Consider the following 27095-nt stretch of genomic DNA (forward strand, 5'->3'; position numbering starts at 1 on the left):
AACAGTAAACAAAACCGACGACAAGGTAGGCGTATTTAATTGGAGGGCAGTAACTTCAGCCTGGTGAAAGCTAAAACTTAGGTGTGTTACGATTAAGGTATCTCTAACAAAAACTCGACCCCGTTACACTTCACGCGTGTAAGAAAACCTGTGACATGGCAATGTGTAATGCCTTAGGGAGTCTGCTGTTGCATTAATTTCTCTTATTACAAACACATCATAGTCGGAGCGAGTAGATGACGCGATTGCACAAAATTCGTCTCAGTCTTTTCCAAAGCTGCGAATGTTAACATGTGTGGCCCGAAAAGTATCACCTCTATAAGTACTCAAAAACTTCGAAACCTCTACAAAATTTATTGCAAATCAGTTAGCCGGCATCTGTCATCTTAGCATATTTTACCCAGATCCGACTGCTTCTCTGCAAGGATGATGGAAGCGACCTCACATTTCTTGAAGAAAATCTTGCCATTCATTGTCCAAACAAACTGAAAACCCTCTTCCCTCCCCTTCAGACGAGCCAGTCTGTACAGATCCTTGTTGTGGCGCGTCAAATTTTTATTGAAATAAAACCACGGGAATGACCCTGCTTGAACCAAACCTGGGAGACCCTTCTTTGCGCCAAGCAACTTGCCTGTTATTGCAACATCACAAGTCTAGGCCAGTTTGGGCAGAATGGAATCTGTCCTACTGAGCAGGCGATACATAGTAGTAATCATACTAGGTTGAAAGTCTCGTAGCTTTAAATGCTGGGCCAACTCCCCCATGAAAGACCTGAAATTCTGATTAGGCCTGATCGGTAGACGATGACCACCCGCCCCCCCCCCCCCCATTTAAAAATTACACTTTCTACTTTACTGTTGAAGATCATTTACTTGGGACCTCACTTTGTCCAGAAACTTAGCCTGAGGGGCAACAGTTGAAGACAATGAAGTTATTTCAGCGTGTAGAAGGGTCAGCTCCGCTTGGTTAGCCTCGATGGTGGAAATCACAGTATCGTACTTGCTAAACAGAAATTCAATTGAAGGCTGAATTTCACTTACTTTTTCGGCCATCTTCTCCCCAGTAGCTTTAAACATTACCAGTTCTACCTTAGTAGCAAGTGGCCCAACTGTTGTCGTCAGTTGATCCAGTTTATCGTTTACTGCATAAAAGTGATTGGCAAAGGAAACTTCCCCACAATTTGAGACTGTGTCTGGCTATGTTCGATACGTGTGCAACGCGGACAAATCCAAGTCTCACGCTTTGCAAGTGACATCTTTGTGTATGCATGCGCTCTCACTTACTGACGAGCATTTCTTTCTGAGGTAATAGTACCCCCTGCAATCAGAACAAGACAAGAACTTTCCTTCCAGAATAGTGGTATAGTAGAAGAACAAGTAGAAGACATGGTTGCAGTCAGCGGCACAGCGCATTATACATATGTATGAGCATTGATGGGAGAGAACTGACCTGCGAAGAGTGAAAAACAGTGTTGTAGTGGTCTATTGACCACTACACAATTTTATACGCAAGATATAACCGATTCCTAGCCGTTATTATTGACAAAGACCTTTGATGGAGCCCCTACATCTCATACTTGAAGAATACACTTGCCTCTTTCACTCGTATACTAAGGTTTACACGTGGCATCTATGCTTTAACTATACAGGATGCTCTTTCTAAGATACTGGTCATGTAGCGAACCAGTGTTGTGTAATGCAAACAAAAATAACATCTATGTGCTACAGCTCATTCAAGGCCAAGTCCTTCGAACATGTCTGGAGCTATGCCGATACGCTTCAACTCTAGCAACAATTGCCATCACGAGAGACCAACCAATAACGACTTATATAGCTGTCGATGCACTCCGGGCGCATGATCGCCAAAAATTCAAAATTCCTGACCACCATCTCGCTCGCTCGCCTGAGCAAATAGCCAAGGCAGCGTTTTCCAGATTGGTTGAGGCTAACCAGCCCTCTTTGTCATTGAGATACTCGCCCGCAACAAGAAGGCTATCTCCTGCGCCGTGCCTGAAAAAGCGTCCTGCCTACCCTGCTGCTCCAGGAATTGCTAAGAAGGCTAGCCTATTGGAGGAGTTTTTGCATAATTTGTACGCTAATCAAATCCACGTTTATGCGGAAGGTTCGGTCTTGGAAAGTTCGATGGACACCATTGTTATACAATCCCGATCGTTAGTCATCAAGCTTACGACTTGACACTTCACGACATATACACGTTGCGAACTCGCCGCTGTTCACGCTACTGTGGAATACATTTAAAAAGAACCACCTAACAAAGGGACAACATTTTTCTGACTCGAAAGCATCCCTCCGAAGCGTGTGAAGTGTTCTTCCAACTAGACGTTGTCAGACCCTCAACCTATAGAAAGCCTTTCTTTGCGCGCACTAACACGTTCAAACACAGTTATTTCCTGAGAGTTGTCGACTGTTGGAACAAGTTACTAGGGTCTGTTCGTGAAGTGGCACTGCCTGATTTTGTAGAAGCACTAGTGTGATAAGAATGTTGTACCTTTCTTTTTATCTATTATGTTAAACTGCCGTTTTTTTCTTGCGTATTGTTGTACTCCACTCCTGCAATAGCCCTGAACAGGGCTGCAGTGTTTGAAAATCAACAAAATAAAAATTCCTATGCAGCAAACGTGTCTTTCGCCTATAGAAATAACCCCGTAGCGGCAATAATTTAGTCAGATAACATACTGGCGCAAAAAAGACAGAAAACAGAATTAATCCTTTTCATTATCGTTATTTCATATATATTGGGATTTTTTTCTGGTATTATGTCGTCTTGTTTCAGTTTTGTTTGCTTTTTCTTTCTTCTCTTTTATATCTCCTTTACTCCGTGCCTTTTTTTGTTTACTGTAATTTATAGTATGCCTGTGCCAGCAGTTTGGGTTATTCCTGGGCAAGTCAAATAAATTATTCATTGTTGATTATTATTAGCAGTTATACGAATGAAATAATACGTACCAAAAAAAGAAGTGACCAACCCTTCCCCTACCCGAAAATGGGGGTAAGCGAAGCTTGGCCTGCGGGCATCTGACCTTCGCTACGGTAAAGTAACCAACAGGTAATGGTGCGGGATCGCTTTGGCCTCCGGCTCCCTCAGCTCGGCATGTTCCCGTTGATGTCGGATTGCCTGGGCTTGGGCGGCTCTAACGGCTGGATCGGCGCACCGGCGGAAACCCTGTTCTGCCCTTTCCCTCCACCGCGGTAGCGAAACGGCTCTGACTGGTTGCGCGCGTGGCGTGAGCTCGTGCCTATGCAGCTGGAATCATTGCTAATGATCACGCTCCAGCCCGAGCGTAACTGTCAACTCATCAAACAGCTCTTTTCTGCTGCGGCTCTGCTATGGGAGCAACTGCCTTTTTGCGTGACCACGACAACTCCACTTGTGAGCCAATACAAGCTTCGCTTGAAAATGAGAAGGATGTGCAGCAGAACTTACAGTTGGTTATTTTCCCTGTGGAATGCGCCTGCTTAAAACGAGTCCAAGCGGCCGATAAATTAAATGGCCATTCCAAATCCGCATGACAACGCAGATGTTTCCAATGTTTCATTCTGCTTGCAATGAACTTCCATCTCCTTAGCTATTCGAAACACGCTCGACCGCACCTGTTGCATTACGTGTGCAATGCTTGCGATACTACACCACACAGCCGAAACCACGCTTTATGTTTTCAATAAAAAATTGTTTTTTTCTTTCTTGCCTTTTCGCCGATCATTCTGTTAACACATTCCGCTCTTACGTTCGAATAAGCATGGCACTGATGGCTTAACACAACCAATAACGGCGTTGTGCACATCCTTACTCAAAACAGACGCTAACAAATTACGTATTAGACTGCAGTATCTTGGAAAAGGCGGACGCGGCGTATGCAAGTCCTTTTTAAGAGGGCATGTATTCAGAGCACAAATGTCTACATAACGTCCTATGGTGCTGCCAGTGTCAATGTGTACCAAAAGCTATACCCTTACCACAGCGAAAGATTATAAAAGAAGGATAATTAAATTATGGGGTTTTGCGTGCCAAAACCACGATCTAATCATGAGACACGCCGTAGTGGGGGAGTCTGGAAATTAGGGCCACCTGGGGTTTTTTAACGTGCACCTAAACCTAAGCACACGGGTGTTTTCGCATTTTGCCCCCATGGAAATGCTGCCGCTGTGGCTAGGATTTGATCCCGCGACCAGTGCTTAGCAGCCAAACACCATAGCCACTAGGGAACCAGAGGGGGTACCGAAATATTTAGCGCCGTTTTCGTGCAGGCAAACAATGGCGACGTCGTACACTGTCGTAGGCCCGTCTGTACTCGCGGGCAACTTTCTGTGGCAATGAAGGGAAAACTGCGGGCGCGTGGCTGCTGCACATGTGTTACCGCGCCAAGTAGTCCGGCAGCGTTTGACAGAACTCTTGGTTGTTCATAACAGACACTGAACCGGCGTAGCTTCCACGTGCGATGGTTTTGCGTTTGCCCAGACGCGGAATGGAAAAGCCACAAGATGAGTAAACTTTTACATTCAGTGGCACGTTCTTCCTTATTAATTAGTAAGGTGTTTATGTTTTCTCTTCCCCAACTTAAACTACCATGGGTGAAAATGTGGGACTATTTTTCAGAAGCGCCCTCTCCTGTGGGCGCATGCCTCCGTAGCTTTCCCTTCATAGCCACAGAAAATTGTCCGCAAGTATAGCACGTTTTGTGAAGACTTTAAAAGGGCAGGCGTCTAGCTATGCAGCCACTTCCCGCTATTCCGCTTTCTTCCAAGAGTGCAACAGTGTTAAATAACAGTGCTAAATCAACGGTCCTATAAATCCTATGGTGCCCGCGCTGCGTGTCTGTTATGACGTGCGCCGCTTGCAACGCGGGAGCACTTTGTAGTGGGAAGCTTCCTTTTTAATTCCTAAAAGATGGCTATAGGCCTGTTGGGCACACTGTGATTAAAAATACACGCTGGAAAGGAATATCATCATCCCGTTTCTCTACACTGAGTCTCGATTACTAAAGGTGAAAGGCTAAGGCATATGCGTCATCGCTTGGAATTTAGAGACCGTCATGGGCTGAAAGGGCGCAGTTGAGTTCACTGTCAATTGATGGCACTCCATAATATAGCGTCTTTCATTCATTGATGACATCATTATCTCGAGTTCTGTGAGCCCCGTCTCTCCTAAGTAAAATACGGAGTGAATTAATTATCCCGCGCCACACCTCATGCATTTATTCGTCGCCAACACGTTTTTCGGTCATGACGCCGCTGCTACGATACATTGTAGTACTATGTGATGGAACGTGATCGCAGCTTAATAACCTTCCCACACTAGAGTAATTCTAAGGAATTGTAATGTTATAATTATTCCATTACTGCGTAAAGTGTGGCCGCGTATGCAGTGTTCCCTGTTTCATCTCTTTATTACAAGACGTGTTCGTCGCTGCATACACCGGGATACAGCAAAATGTACCTGCGTTAAATGTTGTTCTTATCAGTGATGTCTAGGCAGTTAAAATCGTTCAGAAAGCTTTTCAATTTTTCAAGGGGGCCGGGGGAGTAAAATTTTGACCTTTAGGAATAGAATCATTTTCAAAAAAAGTTAATACTGTTGTGGTTTTACAGATCACATCTCACAACTCTCTCTCTTTTACTCTCTCTCACAACTCTCTCTTTTACAGATCACAACTCTCCCCCCTTCCAGCACAGAGTGATTTAGGGGATCTTTAGTGCCACTGATTCATGGTTATACATGCAGAGTGTAAAAATGACTCGGCGGGTTGCGTTTCGCCAGTCCCGGAGCTTTGACTGCACTTTGACGAAAGCGTAAGTATCTGATTCGGTATAATGAGCTTTTAAGGGCATGGGAAGTAGAGAATTCGGTATAGTGAAATAGAACAGATTATTTTTTTTTTTCAGCGTTACTTGGTGCCGCGGCCGTAGAAATGGAGCCATCAGCAACTATTAAACTGCTGCATTGCCTGTCGCAATTTGAAAAGCGGAGGCAGCCAGTGCGCATGGCACTGGCTCGAGGCAGTGACTGCCGAGCCATTGTGACATCATTGGCAATGAAAGTGCCAATGAAGGCGCGCGCTCCACTGACGAAGTCCAGCGTGTGCCTGTGCTTTTAGACAGTTTTAGGTGAGCGTCGATTACGCTGGGCTCCGCTCAAAGTTCGCCTTGTGATCAGGGCAGAGAACCGAGTTGATCTGGCGTTCTTGGTAAGAGCATCTCCAAGAGACCCGAGCCATGCGCAGTCAGTTTGGCTTCAAAACTACGATGAAGATGAAGTCAAGTGCACACACAGCAACGCTCTGCTGAAATGGTTCTGGAGTGGAGCGAGAGCGGAGTTCTAGCGGCATGAGCGTTCTGCACAGGTGTGCACTATATAGCATTTCTGCTGACCCGCTGCGTGCAATCTGTTAAGAGGATACACTAGCAAGAGTCAAACGGACCGAAAGCGAACAGCTAAAACTCTCTATTGTTAAGGCCTGATGCAGCTGGGAACTTCGCCTACTTCATCGTCACAGTTCCTTAGACGACTGAAATTGTGCGGAACGTGCCAACTCGCGGTTGCGCTCCCTTAAGCTTTCATTGCGCCTTCGACTACAGCCTGGACTATCTCGATGCAATGCAGCTTTACTTCATCGCTTGTGGCTGGGCACCACTTTTGAAAAAAACGCCTACTGTTTTCGCATTTGCACGATGCAGTGTCTCGATCATGCAACTACTGTGATCGCGACAAACCATATAGTATACCTTACTGTACATATTGCATATTGTAGTGCTCGAAAAGCGATTCGTGCACTAGTGCGGTACTTGAAGTGCACGGGCTTAACAGACCGTTTTTAGTGTCCTTGTGTATGGTGTCCCTCCCACACGTACTCAGTGCTTACTCTCTCCCTTTCTTCCTCTTTCTATTCCCCTTTCCCCCACCCCCAGTGTAGGGTAGCAAACCGGATGCTGTTCTGGTTGACCTCCCTGCCTTTCCTACCCTTCTTTTCTCTCTCTCTTGCATATTTTTACATTGTAGATTATATTATTGTTATATATATATATATATATATATATATATATATATATATATATATATATATATATATATATATATATATATATATATATATATATATATATATATACATTGTTTACTGTATATGGTTACTGTCCTTCGTTTGCTGGCGGAAGAAAATATTTGCGTACTGCTTTAAGCCCACTCGACAAATCGTTCACGGACGAAAATATACGGGAGCTGACCATCAACTTCACGGAAAGCCATGAGAGTTCTGTTCCACTTTTTGAAGTCATCTGGGCTCTGCGAAGGCCTTTAAATGCAAGGTGAACGCGGTTCTGAAGTCATGCGAATCACTTGTTATCCCTTTTCCTTGCCTTCCCTATTCCCTTCCGCCAGTGCATGGTAGCAAATCAGGTGAAACCTGATTAACTCTCTCTCTCTCTCTCAATATATATATATATATATATATATATATATATATATATATATATATATATATGTATATATATGTGTGTGTGTGTTTATTTTTTTATTAGCCTCATCATAATGACACGAAGGACAACTTAAGAGTAATCATTTGTAGTTCTATATTTGTTCTATACTATTTATAGCTCGCACGATAGATATATAGTGCAACTCATGGTGGTCTGCTCCGGACTAGAGACGTAAAATTTCTTAAAATTTTGAGGCGTGTGAAAAATACTCCTTTCTTTCATGTTTTCTTTTGAAGAAATGTACGAAAAATTGATAAAAGACGATTGCGCACAAAGCTGTGAAAAACCCAACAGATTTATATCTCTAACACTGAAAAGAATATAATTGTTAAAGTATTGCATCACAAAAGCCCCAGCAGAGCTTCTGGGTTCAAAATCTAGGCAGGATTTCACGTCAAGGCCTTGATTTCACATCAAAGCGTCAAGACCGACATCTGTATCAATTTGCGTGCGATTAATTTTCGCTTGACGCGTCGTTAACGCTTCGCTGTGAAGTGGGGGAAGCCTTGCGGACATTGAGGTTTGAGTGCACGTACACAAGTTTTTTGCACGCGATCCGCTGAGAGCCCGTTGCGTAGCTTTGTGTGCGTATTTATTTCGAAACTCGAACCACTTTCTTGCACATGCCGCAGAAGGGGGGACTCTGCAGTACGCGACAGACGAGGGCATTCAAGGGTTGGTTGAAGCAAAGTCCTTGCCACCTTCGCAACAGAAAAAATTTTGCAGGGAAGCTCTGCTTTTTTTCTTCTTTTTTCAATTTTATCCTGGTTGCAAAAAAAAAAAAACCTCGGTGTTTTGTTTCTCCAAAATTTCCTATTTTTTTTTTCAACCGTTTCCCCCTTCACTCCGCACCGCTGTCACTTGCACTTCGCTCCTCGAAGAAGCAGGGCGGATGTCGAGTACGCTTTTGAACAACACTTTGCAATGTGGTGAACGCAGTTTAAATCATGGTTCCGGGACCTCAAATAGGTGCGACGTAATGCTAATGCATATATTTCGCATTTACCGCTAAATCACCCTTGAAGTCTTTGGAAGGGTGCTCCCTTGCTTAAATAAATGTTGGATACTTGACTCCCTTTAAACAAAGATTCGATTAAAAGCCAGAAACGGCCAACAGGAGAGCAAAAATTTCCACAACGACTTTTTAAAGGAATATCTCGTATCTGTAGAGGATGGCACTAGTCTCAGAGTTCTAATTAAATGGTGGTGCCTTGCGCTCTGGTTTCAACTGTTCCAATAAATTGCGGACTCGAGATTTACGCATTCTGAACGCAATTAGCAAACACTCTTAATTAGTCTGCAGATTTGCACGCGTTACGGTTATTATCTTCACCCTAGCCACCGCTACAGCAATGAGCCAGCTAAACAAGCCACGGTTTTCATCTCTTCTGCTGTCTCTCGTATGCTTTGTTTGCCTGAGATTAAACATTTGCGTGTGGTAAGGATTTCGCGACCCGCCGTGCTTGCTCAGTGGCTATGGTGTTAGGCTGCTGAGCACGAGGTCGCGGGATCGAATCCCGGCCACGGCGGCTGCATTTCGATGGAGGCGAAATCCGAAAACACCCGTGTACTTAGATTTAGGGGCACGTTAAAGAACCCCAGGTAGTCGAAATTTCCGGAGTCCTCCACTACGGCGTGCCTCATAATCAGAAAGTGGTTTTGGTACGTAAAACCCCATAAAAAAAAGAATTTCGCGATGAGGATATTTCTGCCGAAATCTAGTGTTACGCCCTGAGTACACCTGCAGGCATTAGCACAAACAATACATGTAAGTAAAGCGTGCAGTAGAAAGTGGAGGACCACGCCTTCAAGCAACAACATACCACTACGCGCGTGTGGCGAGCAGCCCAGAGTATTTCCTGTCCATAAGCCTGACCGGCGACGTCTGCGCATGGCAGAGCGGAAAATGCCGAAGGAAAACAAAACGCGAAAACGGACGAGCGCCACAATCTCGGGCATATCGCGCAAAGCAGCTACATCGCGGAGTTAAACACTGACCCGTCGGGACGAGAGTAATTGACCTCACTTCCTCTTTCCTTATCTCAATGAAGCTCAGGCAACAACCGCAAACTCTGGCAGCCGTCGCGCTCTCTCCACCTGAGCTGCCGCCGCTGAGCTTGCGCCCTGTAAAGTGACTCGGCCCGCAGGTCCCGGTGCTTGTCACGGTCGGACGCTCGCACGATGCGCGCAGTCGGTGCCAGCATCGGCGCCGAGGGAGGGATAATCCTGATTGCAAAGCGGAGGCAGAAAGAAAACCTCGCACCAAAGTCCTCCAATGTGATGATCGCTTTAGGTCGCGGATGCCAGCCTGCAATGATGCTGGCGGAGCTCGCATGCGTGCTTTCGATGAGGGCACACCAATATACCTCCTGTAAAGCTCAGTTTTAGCCACCGTTCATTAGTACACGTGCCTCCCATACTCTAGGCGGTCCGGCATTCAAGAGTCTCTATAAAAGGCAATTAAGCAACCAGCCACCCTGCGCTGGAAGGAAGGAATAAGGGTCTTAAACGATGTTAGAAAATAACTTTTCAAAAATGACCTGCCGCATGCGCCAGCGCGGAGATGCGTGTCAAGGTTCATAACCTGCTGCGCCATACTGGCACTTGGGGAAAAAAAAAAACATGCCTGGGCCTCTAAAGACACCCCATAGCAGCTGTAGGCCGGGTCAACTGTTTATGAATTCTTGCTTCCCACTGGGGTGCAGGATATAGTTCTCACTTTGGGTCATGTGATGCCGAGCGTTTGCTTTGTACACAGAAGCAACGGCAGCGCTATGTTCTTGAGAGCGTCGCACACTATATGAGCACAAAAGAGAGGGAAGAAATGTGACAAAGTCCACCCAGCTTCGTTCGGGCTTACTTACTCGCAGTGGATGATACCGCAACAATCCTTATCGTTAAAAACAGTGAAACCGCGCCGTCCCTCCGAAGACTCCACTTGGCCAAGTCTGGGTTCCAAAAAACCGTAGCGATCATGACCGATGCACGGCACAGAGTCAATGTATTTCGTATCTACCTATTGTGCCTTCTTTGCTGACGAAGGAACCTCTTTCTGTCGTCATATTTGACAAAATTAGACAAGGGCACTGGCAACCGGAACGAGAAAGAACGAGGTCATGGATAACAATAATATTTATGGCACACTAATATATATCTTTTTCCATAAACATTTTGCTTCCTTAGTAGATCACACAACTTTTGAGTCGATAAAGTTGTAAAAACCACAGCGAACGCCTGGTATGCTTGCTACCAGTCTCGATATCTTCAGTGCTGCCGTATATTATGTTCCGTATAGCTACGATTTCCAGCGATGATGTAAATTTTTTTCGGTTTCCCTTTCGCAGCGAGTGGATTTCGATCGTCGGCCGACCTGCCTAACATTTTAGTTTTATGTTTGCGCGGTCATTGCCTCTTGTTTATACATTCTCCTCACCTCAGTCTATATACTCCTCGATCGCTATTACCGATGTCAAAAGACAAAACAAAAAGAAGCCAGCCGAGAGAGACAGATGGAGGGAGCAGCCAGTCACGAGGCCGGTCCCACTTCCGTCCGCGGGCGTGTATACGCGCGGCTCATCGCGCCCAGCCCTGCCGGAGGGCCGTCACCTCCAGCGACGTCCCCGCTGCGCGTAGTAGCACACGCGAGCCGCGATGGCCGCGGGCAGAGTTCTCAGGACCTTTGTGACCGGCCGCGCTCTCTCACCCCTGGTCCTCGCGGCAGTGGCCGGCGGCACGAGGGCAGGAAGCGGCGGCGCCGGCGGCACCTTTCGCCCGGGCCCTCGTTAAGCTGCGCTGCCAGCTACCTGCGCGCCAAATAGGCAGGCCGCCCAAAGGAATGTGTACTAGGACGCACGAACGCGCCCACGTCCTGCCGGCGTAGGTATAGTAGTGCGTAGAACGTGCGTACTGCGATGTGGGCTATTATTTATCGTGCGCGCGCAGCAAAAATTGGGCTTTTCTTAATGGAGCGAGCTCGTGCGAGCGCTACCGTGGCGTTCATCACGGCGCGGCGTGGCATGCACGGGGGCTTTATAAAGCTGCCCCCTGTATGATTGCGCAGCATTTCCGGTCAACCCTTTTGCCTTGCTTTTCGTTATTTCTTGCCCCTCCAGAGCGAGCTCCATTTTCTTCGATGTCGTGCATTCATTGAACCAGGGGGAGCCTATATGTGTGTCGGCGTGTTCTTAGCGCGTCGCTTTATGTTGCAGGTTGGGCCAGGGGTGGGTCCTATGAAAGGGTTAGAAGCAGACCACTTCCGGCTACTCATTTTATCTATTGGGCTAGAGTAGAAAAAGAGCTCATGCATAACGAGCTCTCACATACGGAAAAGAGATATGATGCCAAAATCAATGTGCTAATAATAGGAACACAAACAAAATAAAAGAAAGCAAAGACTCACAGTCACACCTACGATGCGTTCTAGGGAACGGAGGGCAGAAGTAATGCGCGATTATCCAGCATGCACTTTGAAGCCGTATCCGGGATGACATAACAGCTATAGCAACGTGCCCTTTTCGATGCCCTATAACTGGATGACCGAGCAACAAACGTTCACACAGGAAGACGCATCGAGAGTGCAGTAGTCTTCCCGTGTAGACAAGGCCTCTGGCTAAATGAAACAGTTCCCTTGCCAATGACACGTTTTCTTACCCTGTTATGTCAACAGGCATGGTATAGTTGAATATGTAAAGTGGCTCATCTACGACGTCCAGTCAAAGACGGTAATCGAGTACACATACTCCGAAGGGAATTCACGCATAGCTTTAGAGAAAGTAGATTGTTCGGTTCGCGCCTCCAATTAAATGCAATGCTGATGATAATTCCCCAATAAGTGCTGCCGCTAAACGTTTTTCGCATCATTTCTATATACGATATATGCGGCTTTCATTATGTCAACCGAGCAAGTTTTGCCAGTTTATCTGCCTTGTGTGCTTAAATAGGCTGCTGTGAATGGGCTTCGCACAGCAACTCATTGTCGTTATACCAAATTGTTGCGCATGCCGCATTGAAGTGTATTTCTGCCCTAAGTCAATCATACAACCGTTTATTGTGGGGAACGTCTCACCCACTTATACATTAGAGGTGGATCGCCTCTGGGCTACTATAGTCACAACAGTTTGTACAATCACCTTGTATTCTAAGAAGCACGTTACGTCAGTTACGTCAAAGTTACGTCAGGTTTTCATTTTGGTCAACTAAAGCTTTGCTCGGCAGTCGTCTAACCCCATGACATTTTGTCTTTTCACATTTGGTATGATCAACGACGTTTGTCGATGAGTCAGAACTTTAATAAGAACGGTGCAGTAGTTGGATTGCACTAATTAGCAATTGTTCACAAGATTGAAGATACATTCGGTTGCTAACCTATGGAGCGATATACACGGAGGACCGCACATGAACGAAGAATCACAATAAACGCAGGAGACAAAGACAAGCAGTAGGATCCAGCAGTAGACAGGCGCTTGCAAAAGGTTGGAAGGAAATGTGGGAGTAGCTAAAGGCCAAACTATACACGTACGCGTGCCGGCGCTCGATAGCTCGCGCTCACGCGCCGCACGCATGCGCAGATGGTGCACGACAGATAGTACGCGCGAAGCGCGGCGCGAGCACATATCTAATGTTAACGCACGCTAAGAAATAGCGTTGCCCAACATCGCGCACCCATGGCTCCCGTTTCAGCGTGAATTTTCGTGATGTCTACGTTCTCACTTGCATTGACCGACAAGAATTATTGAAAGGAGCTTTCGCTTTCTGTCTAAACGCAGCTGAAGCTTTAGTTGTGAGCGCATAGCGCGTCCAATTTGTGAGATCGATCGATCTGCGATTCCGGCGCCCGTAGGCCTAACGAGACACGTCCGCATAGCAACAACATGATTATGGTAACTAGAGGAGTATATGGGCCGACCGGCCCATAAAGAAAGACATACATGACCGACCCTTCTGGAGCGTAGTTCACCCACTTCTCCGCATCATGACGCAAAGGTGGAGCTGCGCTCAGCACAACGGCTCTTAGCGGCGAATGTCATCTGGTACTTGTGACACACTGCAAGTAACAAATAAATCACGCAGAATGAAAAACTGTCATCTGTAGCCGTCAATTTGTGCAATGAAAAGATACATGTATCTGCTGTTGCGTGTTTGCAAGTTGCTAAGGTACGTTGAAGCTTTTAGGACGAAAATATGAGTGGCATGGTTGGCGGAAGCTCATCTCCGATGGCGAATAAGCGGAGTCCGCGGCAAATATATAGGTGCGGTATTTCTGCTCCAGGGACGATCAACAAGCAGATTTATTTGTTGGCTCTGAGTTGTAAATCACGGGTACCAAAAGCATCCTGGTTCTCAGTGCCGAGAAGAGCAGCAGCGGACACCAGTTGTGGGCGGAGGACGCTATTAGGAGAAGTTCCTAGAGCGCGATTGCACCCATGTTGTGGACTAAAACATGTTTACCAAAGATCCAGTAATATGGTGCTTCCGCTCATTACTATAATATGATGCCCGAGAAAATAAGAGAGAACATTTTTGGGGGACTGTGATCCCACAGCGTAAGTAGGACCGCAATTCCTCGGCCAGATCAGAGCAACGAGCTGTGAATGAACCCTGCGCAAATTACGACGTCTAGATTTCTGTCCCGGTGCTTGCGAAGCTGGTCATCACGAACGTGTTATATCATGCTCGTTCACTGGATATGGAAGTAGGAGGTTCCACGGCTGCTGCACTTTCTGTATGAGCGAAATTAGTTTTTAACATCCCGCTTAATAGAGTTTCCTTGCCTGTGCGTTCCCGCTGTCAGGGTTGTCGGACGATCTCGCCGCTGCCACCAGTTGAAGGGGTTGTAGGTCGTAGGGAGGAACTTGGGGGGACAGGACAAGGCGAGCTGGATTAATTTACAGCTATTTACATTTGAACAAGAAATACATTCGACAGTCAAGCGTGGCTCCCAAATGGAGCCCGCAAGACGAGCGTACAGCACACAGCTTACGAGCACGATCACAGAGCACACTGACGAGCACACACTAGCAGCGACAAACAGCTGCTTATAAACAGTCCGTGTTCCCTAGATCCCTAGGTGAGGGAAACGTTCGAGTCATCGTAACCGGCCCGCCTCTGAGGGAAGGGGGGAGGGGGTTTACACGCACACATTCCGCACAGGTTTCACTGCCCCCTCCGAGGTTAGACAGGCCCCGCAGAACTCAGGGCTTACGTCTTGAAAGGCGTGTCTTATTCCCCGAGCTGACCCACGCAGCGTGGCCACCGGTTGTCCATTGTCTTGCGTCCTGTAGTCGCCACGAGTGTCAGCAGACTGTGACGAATCCAGGGACTCACGTACCGCAAAGCACCCTTTTGTTAGGGAAGCTCTTCTTGCTGCAGAGAGACCATGCATGTCGGCATGTACCTCGAGGTCCCTACGAAATGAGTCACCGCAGCAATTGTGGTAGGCTTCCACGGTTCTGTTCGGGGAAGCTCGCAACGCTCGCAGCTGAAGCTGGCAGAGAAACCTTGCATGTTGCCCCCTCGGCAGGCCATTCCTAACACCGCACGTTAAACTGAACGTCTTGAAGGTGCGCACACCAAACGTCCCGCAAAGGTGCGCTTGCGTTTGATGTACGTAAGGCGACAAACGCTGTTTTAAATCTGTCTATATTGTCCCGACAAATATCGGGGCTCTGGCTGCCTCACAAAAATACGACACGATGTCCCTCACCACGCTGATGGAAAATAAAGATTATTATTATTATTATTATTATTATTATTATTATTATTATTATTATTATTATTATTATTATTATTATTATTATTATTATTATTAATATTATTATTATTAGTATTATTATTATTGTTGTTGTTGTTGTTGTTATTATTATTAATATTATTATAATTATTATTATTATTATTAAAATGTGAGCCAAGTGGACGCGTGCTGGCACGCATCGTGTGGGTTCTAATCGCCATTACTCGCGAGGCGTGGCAGATGCCAGCCGCGAGCTTTCACGCGCCAGCAAGCGTACGTGTAGTTTGGCCTTAACGGTTACGTATGCTTGAAGGCTGCGCAGAAAACATGGAAGAACATAAAAACGAGTGAATTCCTCGATTACACGCAACGACGCATTCCATTCTGGTGTGGCCAGCGTTCCGTTTATGAGCTCGGTTTCGTTCCTGCGCAGCTCCGGCTTGTCACATACACATCAAACGAATCCGAACCTCGCGTCCTGCGGTCTTCCTTCTTGTGCGCTGCTTGCTTTGTGACATGTTCCGAAACGCGCTCAGAATGTTACAACACAACATTAATGCACACAAGCAAGACAGAAGAAGGAATAACCAATAACCTGGCCTCGGTGTCGGCAATTTCTAGGTCAGCCGACCCACCGATGCAAGAGCTGTGCGCCAGAATGTGAGATGACGTTCTCACTTCCATTAGCGGATGGCGTAGAGACCTAGCAAAGATAAACACGCGGCTTTGTCTTCGGCCCCTTCATGCGGCGCCCTGTCGTCTTTCATCAGGTCTAGAAAAGCTGTCTCCGGACCCGAAGGCCTGCTGCTGCTTAAGCGAAGCCATGGTCTCACGCGATGGCTCTTTTCACATCCTTGTGCCTGGTAATGTATACAGAAAGAGAGAGGCGAACGCGGACAGCGCGAATCCCGATTAATAGGCGCTATCAAGCAGGCTGCTACAGTGCATGCCTCGTACGTCGTCGAGAACAAACACAAACTTGGCCGAAGCTTCGCGTTAGCCTACAGCCACAACAACAACAAAAAATAACACAAGAAAACACGGGAAAAGCATGAGCTTGTAAGGAGGAATAAAAGAAATAAAGAAAGTGAAAATGAAAGAAAAAGAAACGAGACAAACACCAACTTACAGATGCCAACGACCAGAAGACGCTGACAGGGCCCCCAAGAGCGCCTAAATATTAATCTAAGCCGGAGACAGTGGCAGTGACATTAAGTATGGTCAAACTGCAGCAACTGCTTTTACTAGCAGGATTACGAAATTACACCAGGACAACATTATTACAATGGACAGTGGCGACAACGCGATATAGGTAATAAAACATGGCCTAACAAGACTAAAGCTATACAGGTGAAGCAGTAAGAGTGAAACAACAACAACAAAATAACACTAAATTGAAATTTATCTGAAGGAAAAAGTGCCAACAGATGAGGTACGATCGAGAAAAAGAGAAACACCGGCGCTACTCGCGACTAACAAACAATTATTAGAAAAAAAACACCACATATACTATAATCGGATAGGTACAACACCGCATGCATGCACTTACACTACACCTTCGCAAAAGGATAAATCAAGCCGCATGAAAGAAAAAAAAGAAAAAAAAAAGAAAATATGATTGTATAGCAAATTAACCAAGGTTTCCGTCCCCTTACACTAAAAATGAAAGACGATGACAAACTGTAATGGGGGTTTTGCAGAAATGTGACATAGTTTGGCTTTTCAACAGATGCCGTCGAAGTCATATATGTTATCTCCTTTCCGTCCCTACTGGGTAAGCGCTGTTCCCGGCCTTTTAAGTTGAATCACCACCAACTATCTTGAATTGTCATCGCGATACAGAAGCATATTCCACTTGATAATAGCGTGATGGAAGAAGGAATGAATGAAGGATGAGCACGGTTGCGCAGAAACAGGAGGTCTAATAACCAGCATAAAACCGTCAACGGAGCGAGCACCTGTTACAGTTCGGCAGCAGTGCACTACGGAGCCACATCTAAATTTTGCCTCTGCTTTTGCAGCCCGAAACCGGACTCGACCAACGTGCTATCGCCCCTTCTGACGTCTACAGTGCCGCGTGTGTCTGCACCACAACAGTGATTGGAGTCACGTGGCCGGAGCTACTCTTCTGCGACTGCGCAAGGGTCGGACGAGCGCCAGACCACAGCATAAAACCGTCAACGGAGCGAGCACCTGTTACAGTTCGGCAGCAGTGCACTACGGAGCCACATCTAAATTTTGCCTCTGCTTTTGCAGGTGAGCGGAATATCCTGATTTAGTCAATAAGTCATAGAATCTGTGCACTGCTGCCGAACCTATCAGCTTTCCTGTACTTGTTCGAATCTTGTTACTGGTGTTGTTGGTGTTTTGACGTACACTTTTGTTGTGTAATGTCGAAAGAGGCTAAGGCCATCGAAGACTTAAGGCGGGAGCTCAGGGCAGACTTGAGGACCATAAAAGATAAGTTTCAAGAGGTCACTGAGCTGAAAACAGAAATACAGCAGGTTCTAAAACTAAACCAGGATCTTCGCGCTGAGAATGCCAAGCTATCACACAGAATTGAGGAACTGGAACAATATCAACGTTCAAATAACATTGAGATAAAGGGCATTCCACTTGAAGGCGAACCACTAGTCGTCGTGAAGCAAATTGGTGAGCTGATTAAGGAAGAGGTCTCGGAGGCTGATATCGACATCTGCCACCGAGTGCCTACTGCTCGACATGATGAAGCAAATATACTTGTTCGGTTTGTCCGCAGAACCAAGAGGAACGCCTTCCTTAGTAAAGCTAAAAAAAAGCAGAATGGATACAATCACGCTGGGCTTTCAATCGTCCTCAAAGGTGTTCGTAAACGAACACCTCACACGGTATGGCAAACGACTTCTTGGTGCCGCAGTAGAAAGAAAAAAGGAACTGAGATGGCGGTTCGTATGGACGGCTGGCGGCAAAGTGTTCGTACGCAAGGACGAAAATTCACCTGCTATTCGAATCGCCAGTATGGAAGACATTGATAAGATGACAACGTGAGCGTCTTGGCCTGCTTCTCTTCTTTCCTTTTTTTAGTTAGTTTCATCGTATGAATTGCACATATTATGATGTTCAGTCTTTCAATAAATTAGTGTCTCATACCAGTAAACTGCTAAAAATATTTCATCTAAACGTGCGGAGCATAAAAAACAAAGAGGACAAACTGAACTGCTTATTTGCGTCAATCGCCCATAATTTTGACATCTTGTTGTATTGTGAAACATGGCTTACTGTGAATGATAACCCCCCGTACTGTGAAAATTACACATACCATGGGTTAGTAAGAACAAAGTGCAGAGGAGGTGGCGTGGCTGTCTATGTTAAACAGTGTCTTGTACATGAGATTATTTCAGAATTTTCACTTGTAACGAACAATATAGAATGTATAATGGTACGCTTAGAATATGTCACAGTTGTGGTTATGTATCGCCCACCATTGGGAAACAAACTGACGTTCTTTGATTTCCTAGAACAGGTACTACATTTCCTTAGCCATTCGTCCTCCCCCTTTATCATAATGGGTGACGTAAATATAGATATGTTGTCGGACGACATATCATCTAGACAGTTTGCTAGTCTTATCAATTCGTTCATGTGCACAAACGTAATCTCAGAACCCACTAGGCTAACGGCGCAAACGGCTACCTTGCTTGATATATGCATAACCAATGTACACCCGACTGACTGCCTTGCGGGACTGTTATCCGCTGATATAAGTGATCATCTCCCTGTATTTTGTTTCATTCCACACGCGCACAAACGAGTGGAAGGAGGAAAAAAAGCGCAGATTCGCAGTTTCCACGCAAGCGCATTAGAAAATTTTCGTGCTCTGATCCTATCAACAGACTGGTCCTCTGTATTTGAAAAACAAGATCCAAATGCAGCCTACGAATTGTTCTTTCATAAAATGATTACATGCTACGACCTAGCGTTTCCGTTGAAATTTTCCAATCAGAGGAACAAGAAAATACGAAAACCCTGGATAAACGCTGCTTTGCTAAAAATGATAACAAGAAAAAATAAAATGTATCACTTCGTAAAATGTAGGAGTGTGCAATTGTTGACCGATTACAAAAAATACAGAAATCAGGTCAACAGTGCATTAAAGCAAGCAAAAATTAAGTACTATGAACGGCTATTTGCTAAAATAAAAAATGACCCTAGGAAAGTTTGGAATGAAGTTAGAGACTTAACATCTACGAAAAGACAGAATACGGAGATTAACATAAAGACAGCCACTGGCCTGTTGACAGGCAGAGAAGCAGCAGCTGCTCTAAATGAATATTTCGTCTCCAGCACCCAGTATCCCGACAGGGCGGAGCCCACGGCCACATCTATAGTGAATAAATTCAGTCTTACTAACTCGGTGATACTTACACCTGTTACACCTGCTGAAGTTGTGCAACTGCTGTTCAAAGTAAAAAACACCGTCTCTGCTGGGTACGATGATGTGAAACCAGTACCAATGAAATACATTGCGGATATTATTGCACCTGTCCTTGTTCACATCATAAACAGAATGTTTGAAACCGGTATATTTCCTGATTGTCTAAAAATAGCACGTGTATGCCCTATTTACAAAGGAGGTGATAAACATTTAATGACAAATTTCCGGCCGATATCTGTCTTACCTGTTCTATCAAAGGTATTCGAGAGTGCCCTGAATGTTAGACTACAAACATTTTTCAGTAAATATAGTGTAATTAGTGACATGCAGTATGGATTCCAAAAAAATAAATCTTGTGAAGTAGCTCTTCTTAATATCAAACATAAAATAATAACAAATATTGAAAATAAAATGTACACATTAGGTTTATTTGTAGACTTTAGGAAAGCCTTCGATTCAGTATGCCACAGTTTATTAATTAGCAAATTGGAACAGTGCGGTGTACGAGGTATCGTATTGGAACTTTTACGACATTACTTAACCAATCGCTATCAATATGTCAGTATAAATAATGATGTTTCATCTTACGCGGAAATCGTGACGGGTGTTCCACAAGGATCAATACTTGGACCTCTTCTATTTATAATATATATTAATGATCTGTGTGACATACCCGACTCTCCCGAATTAGTTATGTATGCAGATGACACTAACATATTCTTTAAAGCTGCTACTATAACAGAGCTCGAATCAAAAGTTAACAATTACCTGAAGCAACTCTCTTGCTGGTTACAACATAATAAGCTACAAATGAATTCATCCAAAACGAAATATATGATATTTGCTCCTACTAATAAACCACGTAACTGCACTGCGGCTATTCTCTTTGAAGACGGGCTGATAGAACAGGTAAAATGTCAAAAATTTCTAGGAGTGTGGTTCCAAGAGGATTTGGCCTGGAACATGCACATCGACAAACTTGCTATCGAACTAAGCAGAACTGTTGGCTGCTTATACAGACTCAGTACTCTGGTCCCTCCATGGTTGAAAAGTTCTTTATACTACGCACTCTTTTATTCTAGATTAACCTACTGTATTTTAATTTGGGGCACTACTTCGCAAAAAAATTATAATAAACTAATAGTGTTACAAAAAAGAGTCCTACGCGCATTCGAGGGATGCTATGGCCCTGTACAAAACTTTAGAACCACACCATATTTAATAAAACACTCTATGTTAAAGGCAAACCAGGTGTATTATTACAAGTTGCTGCAATACATTAAACAGAACAAATCGCAGTACATCTTGAATGTACCCACCAATCCGCATTACGGCCTTCGACAACATAACATGAGAACACCAAAAATACGAACCAATTACGGAAAACAACTAGTCAGTTACCAGGCACCTGCACTACTAAACCGCCTACGTGATTTTGAAGATGAAATTATAGAATATTCGAATAAATCATTCAAACATTTTCTCATCCTGAACAATATTGAGTTCGTCTGATTAGAACCACACTATAAGTTGTCAGTCTTTTGTTTCTTTTGTTCTTTGGTTGTGGTTGTTCGTTTACAAAATGCATCGTACATTGAGTATCCTGTTCGTTTCTCATATTTCTTGTATACATGTTTTGTTTCACGAAAACAATATTGTCTCGTGACTATTCCAGTTGATTTCAGTATGTATGTATGATACATGTTGCTGCGTACGGCCTGCGTGCCGAATTGTTGCGGGAGCAGAAGCCTTCGTCAGGCCACATGGCCTTTAGCTTCTGCTTCCTTTCTGTTGTAAACAGGAGAAATAAAATTCATTCATTCATTCATTCATTCATTCATTCATTCATTCATTCATTCAAAAAAAAAAGCACTTGAGCGTATCATATTCTTTTAACGCGAAGCATACCTTGGCTCATTCCAGACACATTGCGGTAGGTAGGTAGGTCCTTGCCTCTCACTGTTTCCGGCTTCTTGAATAACCAATTATCCAAGCGTTCGATGGTGGGCTCGAACCTGGGACAGCCCCATACTCTAAATACTAGGCCACGATATATTTGTTTCCGTTATGGCCCAGTAGACCACGATCGCACGCATACCTATCTCGGTTCAACGCGAGCTAGCACTTTCAAGCCTATACTGCGTGCGACCTACCACGTATCACGAGCGAAAGGAACGTGCGAATGTGCGCACGCTGCTGTTGCACTCCTTGTTGCGCTCACGAAGAACCGATCGAGGCGCAATGCAGCCTAAATTACCGAAAACTATGTGTCCAAAGCTATCTATAAAAAAACAAAAAAGGAACGCATTTTCTGTCAGCTCTCCTTTAACGAAGAAATGAAAATGAATATGGAAGAAAAGAACTCTCCAGCGGTGGGAGCAGCGAATTCTGAACATCCGCATGACGCGTTCAGATACATTAATTTCTCTTTATATATAGAACATAAATTTTGTTTCAAAGTTCCCCCAATTCATAATAAATTGTACATTTCCTGAAACAAAACATTTAATTTTCCCTGCGCATTCATTGGCTTTATTCTCTGGTGTCTTCATATACTTGTCACTAATGATCAAGCCTCTCGGCTTTATTCATTCTGCCTCAGCAGCGCGCACCTTTCTGAAAAGAGAACGTGTGCGACACTAACATGCGGCTGCCGCACATGCGTGTTGCTATGAAACGATAAATGTATACCTTGCAATACACGACAAAAGTTGCGCGAGCATATCGTGAGAAAATGCGCACAGGGCGGTTGAGAAAGCCTCCCCCCCCCCCCCCCCTCTTCCGAAAAGGTGCGTGTCAATTGAAGCCTACCGGGAACCGAGCAAAGTCGGCCGAGTCCGCTCAGCAGGGTCACTTGTGGGGCCGACTTTTAGAGCGAAAAAAGGCGAAGTGGTGTATGACTTCACCGAGAGTAGGCTTGCCAAGGCTGGCTGCGTGAAGTAATGCTCCTTCGTATAGTAGTTTATTTCCTTTCTCCGCAAAATTCAGTGCGATTATCGCGATGGAAAGCGTACTTTTGTCAACAAACTTGGCCAGTCGAATGCGGCGGCTTGTTGACGTTGCTTCAATGCGGAACACTAATCCGCACTACATCGGCGGCAGTCACGCCGCCAACTACGGCCCCGGTTCATGGCGGCTCCCATTACCTGTTGGAAGTCTACGCTCGGTACAGGCTGTCTAGTGGCCTAATTATGGCCGAAATCAGGCGCACTTGCTTTGTTTGCATTCGTGTTTCTTCCAGCTCTCAGAAATTAAAAGCTACGTGCAAAGTAATATTACCTCTCGCTTGTTCATTCTATTACGTATATAGACACCGGAAAACACGTGTTCAATATAGCCGGCACCATTGGGCGGATTACAGTAATTATCGACCAACTAAAGAAATGCAAAAGAAAGAGGGAAGCGGCCGGACCTGCCGCGAAACCTGGTGGGGGGATTTCCTCGCCCTGGCGTTGCAATAAACTTATTAACATAAGTCTATTCGGCTACCTTGCTCCGCCACGTACGCAGTTCTTGTATGAGCAAGAATAAATAAAGCAAGAGAAAAAAGAAATAATAGAAGGTGTTGTATACAGAAATAAAATCAAAATAACCAACACGGAGGCTGGCGGCACCTGTCGCACAGTGCCAGCTCGGTGGCGCAGCAAGGCTGTCTTGAATGGCAGCCGCGTAGCGACACCTGTCATTCACGGTTCTCGCTGAACGCCGTTCTGCTGAGGAGAGGTATATACCACAACGAACCCTGCTGTGGAATACGCGCTGCAGCCTACTTTTGGAGCATCAACATATAAGCGTCCTTCCACTCGCTATTTTTCCTTCCGACCGCTCGCCCGGGCTATATTGTTTATCCTGTATGATGTGAACTATTTCGATCAGATATTCTTTAGTAGCAGGGCAAGAAAAGTTTAGACGTCCTATTGATGACGGCTAGAGGAAGTATTACCATCGCCTCCGAGATCGAGCTGCGAGTTGGCCCCATCCTATCTCGGAGGAGCTCGATCTCGGAGGCTAGCATGTTTCTTATGAAGTTTATTTCAATGTTCAATCATTTTTTCCCTTAGCGGCAAAAGGCCAGTCTTCAAGAAACCAGAATTCAATTGCGTTAGCAGGTGCTTTTTTCCTTTAATTCTTACCCTTTGATCTTAGCCAAAAGGCCGAGAAGCGATTCTTATAAACACACCAAACTTATCCAGCATTAGGGTGGTTTCTTGGGCTAGTTGGTAATTCATGAAAAAAAAGACTTACCGTGCGAAGGGCAAGGACTGCGAGAGACGACATACACAGCGCTGACTTGCAACAATATTTTATTGCGTTGCCACATCGTGTGTATATGTACAAGAGGGTGCATGTGCAGAAAACAAGGGGTGTTCTAACAGCAAGTCACTGTATTTTTTTAAGAACATGGTCACATGAAAAAAAAAAACGAACATTACGATTTCTATCTGTTGAGATTTATACATAACTTCACTAGGGGTCCGCGCGATAGAGGGGGCACTAACGCACACACTACCCAGTTTTCTGATGAAATCAGCTTCTATAATTTCCCGGGTGAGCTGTGTCTCGCTAAAGCTTCCGTATCTTCAAAGAGGGGGCACGCAGCCGCAATCCCGGCAATGGATGCCCAAGTGGCCTTGAACAGTGCTGTGGGCGTTGTTACAGTGCTTTCTTAAACGATCGTTTAAGCACCTGCCTGTCTGTCCAACATATTTACTGCCACAAGACAGGGAAATTTGGTAAATTACATTCGTTGCGCATCTCACAAAACGTTTTCTGTGCCCGACAGAGCTGTGCCCGACTCTGAACTCCGTGCTCTGTGCGCGACTCTGACGTGATTTACGCGCGTTTACACGCTTACAGAGCCTTGCCAGCTTTTCCGGGGCTGAGAAAACAGTAATGTCGTCAAAACTCTTATGCGTAGCCGCAAAGTGTAACGGCAATATATATAGTACCAAGCTTATAATGTTTTATCAGTAATTTTATTTTTTAACTGCCTTTTAAGTAAAAATGTTTCAGATATATGTCTACAGTACCAAAAAAAAAAAAGAACTACTGGTGGAACGTGCGCTATGTTAGTTAAGGTTCAAGTGCGGTTTTTGTAAATTATTTGAATATATTGTTAATGTTATGTTGACGGCGAAATAATAAATTTGCGCTGGTACTAAGGACACATGTATGTTGTACTTAGTTCAAAATTTGCGTGAACCCATTGCTCTGAATTCGAGCAAAACTCGCAAGACTCAGGGGTGTAATGTATGCCGTTATACCATAATGAGGGTTACAAATAGAGGTGAGTGTATTCGTAATCGATTGCGACGCGATGTAGTGGCGAATGTTCCCACCATGAAGGAAGGAAAAAAGAGACGAGGGAGCATACCGCAACGCGATTGAAGCCGAACCTGATGGCCCAGCATGTGATTGCACGTCAAAGTGCGCGGTTGGTTTTAGTGTTCCTACTCTGCAGGCAGAGCCACGCCACGGCAGCCGAACAAGCGCGCACGGAATAAAAACTACTGGCGTAGCTCCTGGGAACCAAACGTCTCAGAAAATCTCGATTCTTGCGGTGTGATCTCGACGCAGGAGGTCACGTGTTGGGCCACCACTGTGGCTTCACGGAGCTTTGGCTTGCCAAGGCTGGTTGCGTGTCGTAATACTCCCTCCTATATTCTTTCCTTCCTCCATGGTCCTCACTTACGCTTCATTTGTACTGTCATTCTTTGTACGGTATGGGATGTGAGCTGGCGCAGTAGATGACTTGGTGCTACAAGCCTCGACCGGAAAACGTTGATTTTTTTTTTCACCGAGAAATGGGCCCCACGAAATGTAGATGGCGTTGCCATGCCTCCACAAGCCGCCATTGCAGGACGTATGGGCTTCTATGGGAGCTTCGTTAGCATGTGTACACGTTGGTTCCAACAATACGCGGAGGGGAGAAGGCGCGATGCAGCACGCGGTACAACTACCGCTGTGCGTCCTGGCAGATACGAAACGTGTGACAACGCTGGCGCGGGTAGAAGCGCCTTAAGATTATGCCTTAAGGGCAAGCCTTCATCGCAATAAAAAAAAAAGAAAGAAACGCCGGCTGCGGCAACAGGTGTCGCACCTCGGTGGTGCACGAGATGAGGCCGACGCAAAACAGTTGGCGTGTGTGAAATAAAACGATGCGACACATTTAGCTGTACGTTCAGGGTCCACTACACTCAGACCAGTGGATGCGCCACGCTGTTGCATACGCACTGCTGCTCAGAAACGCTAATGTGTGTGAGCACAACGCTCGTGCGAGCAGCGAAAGCTAGAACGCTGGCCTGGCTCCGGCAGGGTCGACTAAGCGGAGCGTGACCGTGCGTCCACTTGGCTACGTCGTTTTCGCAGGTAAACCCATTGCGAGTTTCTAGAGGCCTTCTAACCCTCTGCGCACGGATTGCGCATGCGGCGTCGGTACCCCGTGAGTACGGCGGTGGCGGCGCGATCGCGCCTCGAACGTCCCTACAGCCGTTTGACATTCACGCCACAAGGCATATTTGAGCGCACTTTTTACATTCGAACACCGATTGATTCAGATAATTTTCTCCGGAAGCACGTCTATGATAGCACAAGCACAAGAGCGACACGCTTGCTTACACCAGCACGTTCAGTCACTGTGCACTATTCGCTTGAAATATAATGCAAACGCATCGGCTTACGTGCGACCAGACCGCATCAGCAGCGGTGATTGAAAATCCGTTCAAAGTGACCTGATGACCCGAGGGCAGCCATCAGGAGCATCTAGAGGAGCACGAAGTTCTGATGGACAAACATATGTAACCCGCCGTGGTTGCTCAGTGGCTATGGTGTTGGGCTGCTGAGCACGAGGTCGCGGGATCGAATCCCGGCCACGGCGGCCGCATTTCGATGGGGGCGAAATGCGAAAACACCTCCTGTGGTTAGATTTAGGTGCACGTTAAAGAACCCCAGGTGGTCAAAATTTCCGGAGTCCTCCACTACGGCGTGCCTCATAAACAGAAAGTGGTTTTGGCACGTAAAACCCCGTAATAAAAAAAAACATATGTATCCCAGAAAGTAAATAGGAAAACGGCACCACGGTAGCTCAATTGGTGAGAGCATCGCACCCGTAATGCGAAGACGTGGGTTCGTATCCCACCTGCGCGCAGTTGCTTTTATTCCACTCTCATTTCCGTTTATTTATATTCACACGTGGACTTACGTATTTTTTACGGGTGAGCGCTTTTCACCGTCTAACGAATGTCATCGCTCTGCGCGTGACGCGCCCGCATGCATCGGAAGTTTCTCGAATGCTGTCGGTGGTTCTGTTGTCACCGAAGCTTGTGTTATCTGATTGCATGTGCGACGTGAATTGCGTAGAACTTTCTGGAAGACACGCGGGCACCACCGATTACTCTGGAACCTTCGGTGACTCGTGTATAAAAGCCGACGCGCTTGACCGGCAGATCAGGTTTCGACGGTC

At 45.7% G+C, this 27095-nt stretch overlaps 1 protein-coding gene and 1 non-coding gene across 3 annotated transcripts in view; both read left to right on the forward strand.

The window, feature by feature from the left end:
• The window catches only part of LOC139048582 (uncharacterized), a 303847-nt gene that overhangs the window by 92634 nt on the left and 184118 nt on the right, over nt 1–27095 (forward strand). The window contains exons 1-2 of one of the 2 annotated variants that reach the window (XR_011507776.1): nt 5669–5807; nt 17241–17475. Coding sequence is in view for 1 of the 2 variants with exons in the window: in XM_070523003.1 (XP_070379104.1) it covers nt 17241–17475 (235 nt within the window). In the remaining variant the exon portion in view is untranslated. Of the gene's footprint in view, nt 1–5668; nt 5808–17240; nt 17476–27095 lie in introns of those variants that run through there. The other variant, XM_070523003.1, reaches the window with a different exon arrangement.
• On the forward strand, nt 26707–26780 carry TRNAT-CGU (transfer RNA threonine (anticodon CGU)). Its single transcript has one exon. It is a non-coding gene; the product is annotated as a tRNA-Thr (tRNA).

Source organism: Dermacentor albipictus, chromosome 1 (genome assembly GCF_038994185.2).
Source record: "Dermacentor albipictus isolate Rhodes 1998 colony chromosome 1, USDA_Dalb.pri_finalv2, whole genome shotgun sequence".
NCBI lineage: Eukaryota > Metazoa > Arthropoda > Arachnida > Ixodida > Ixodidae > Dermacentor > Dermacentor albipictus.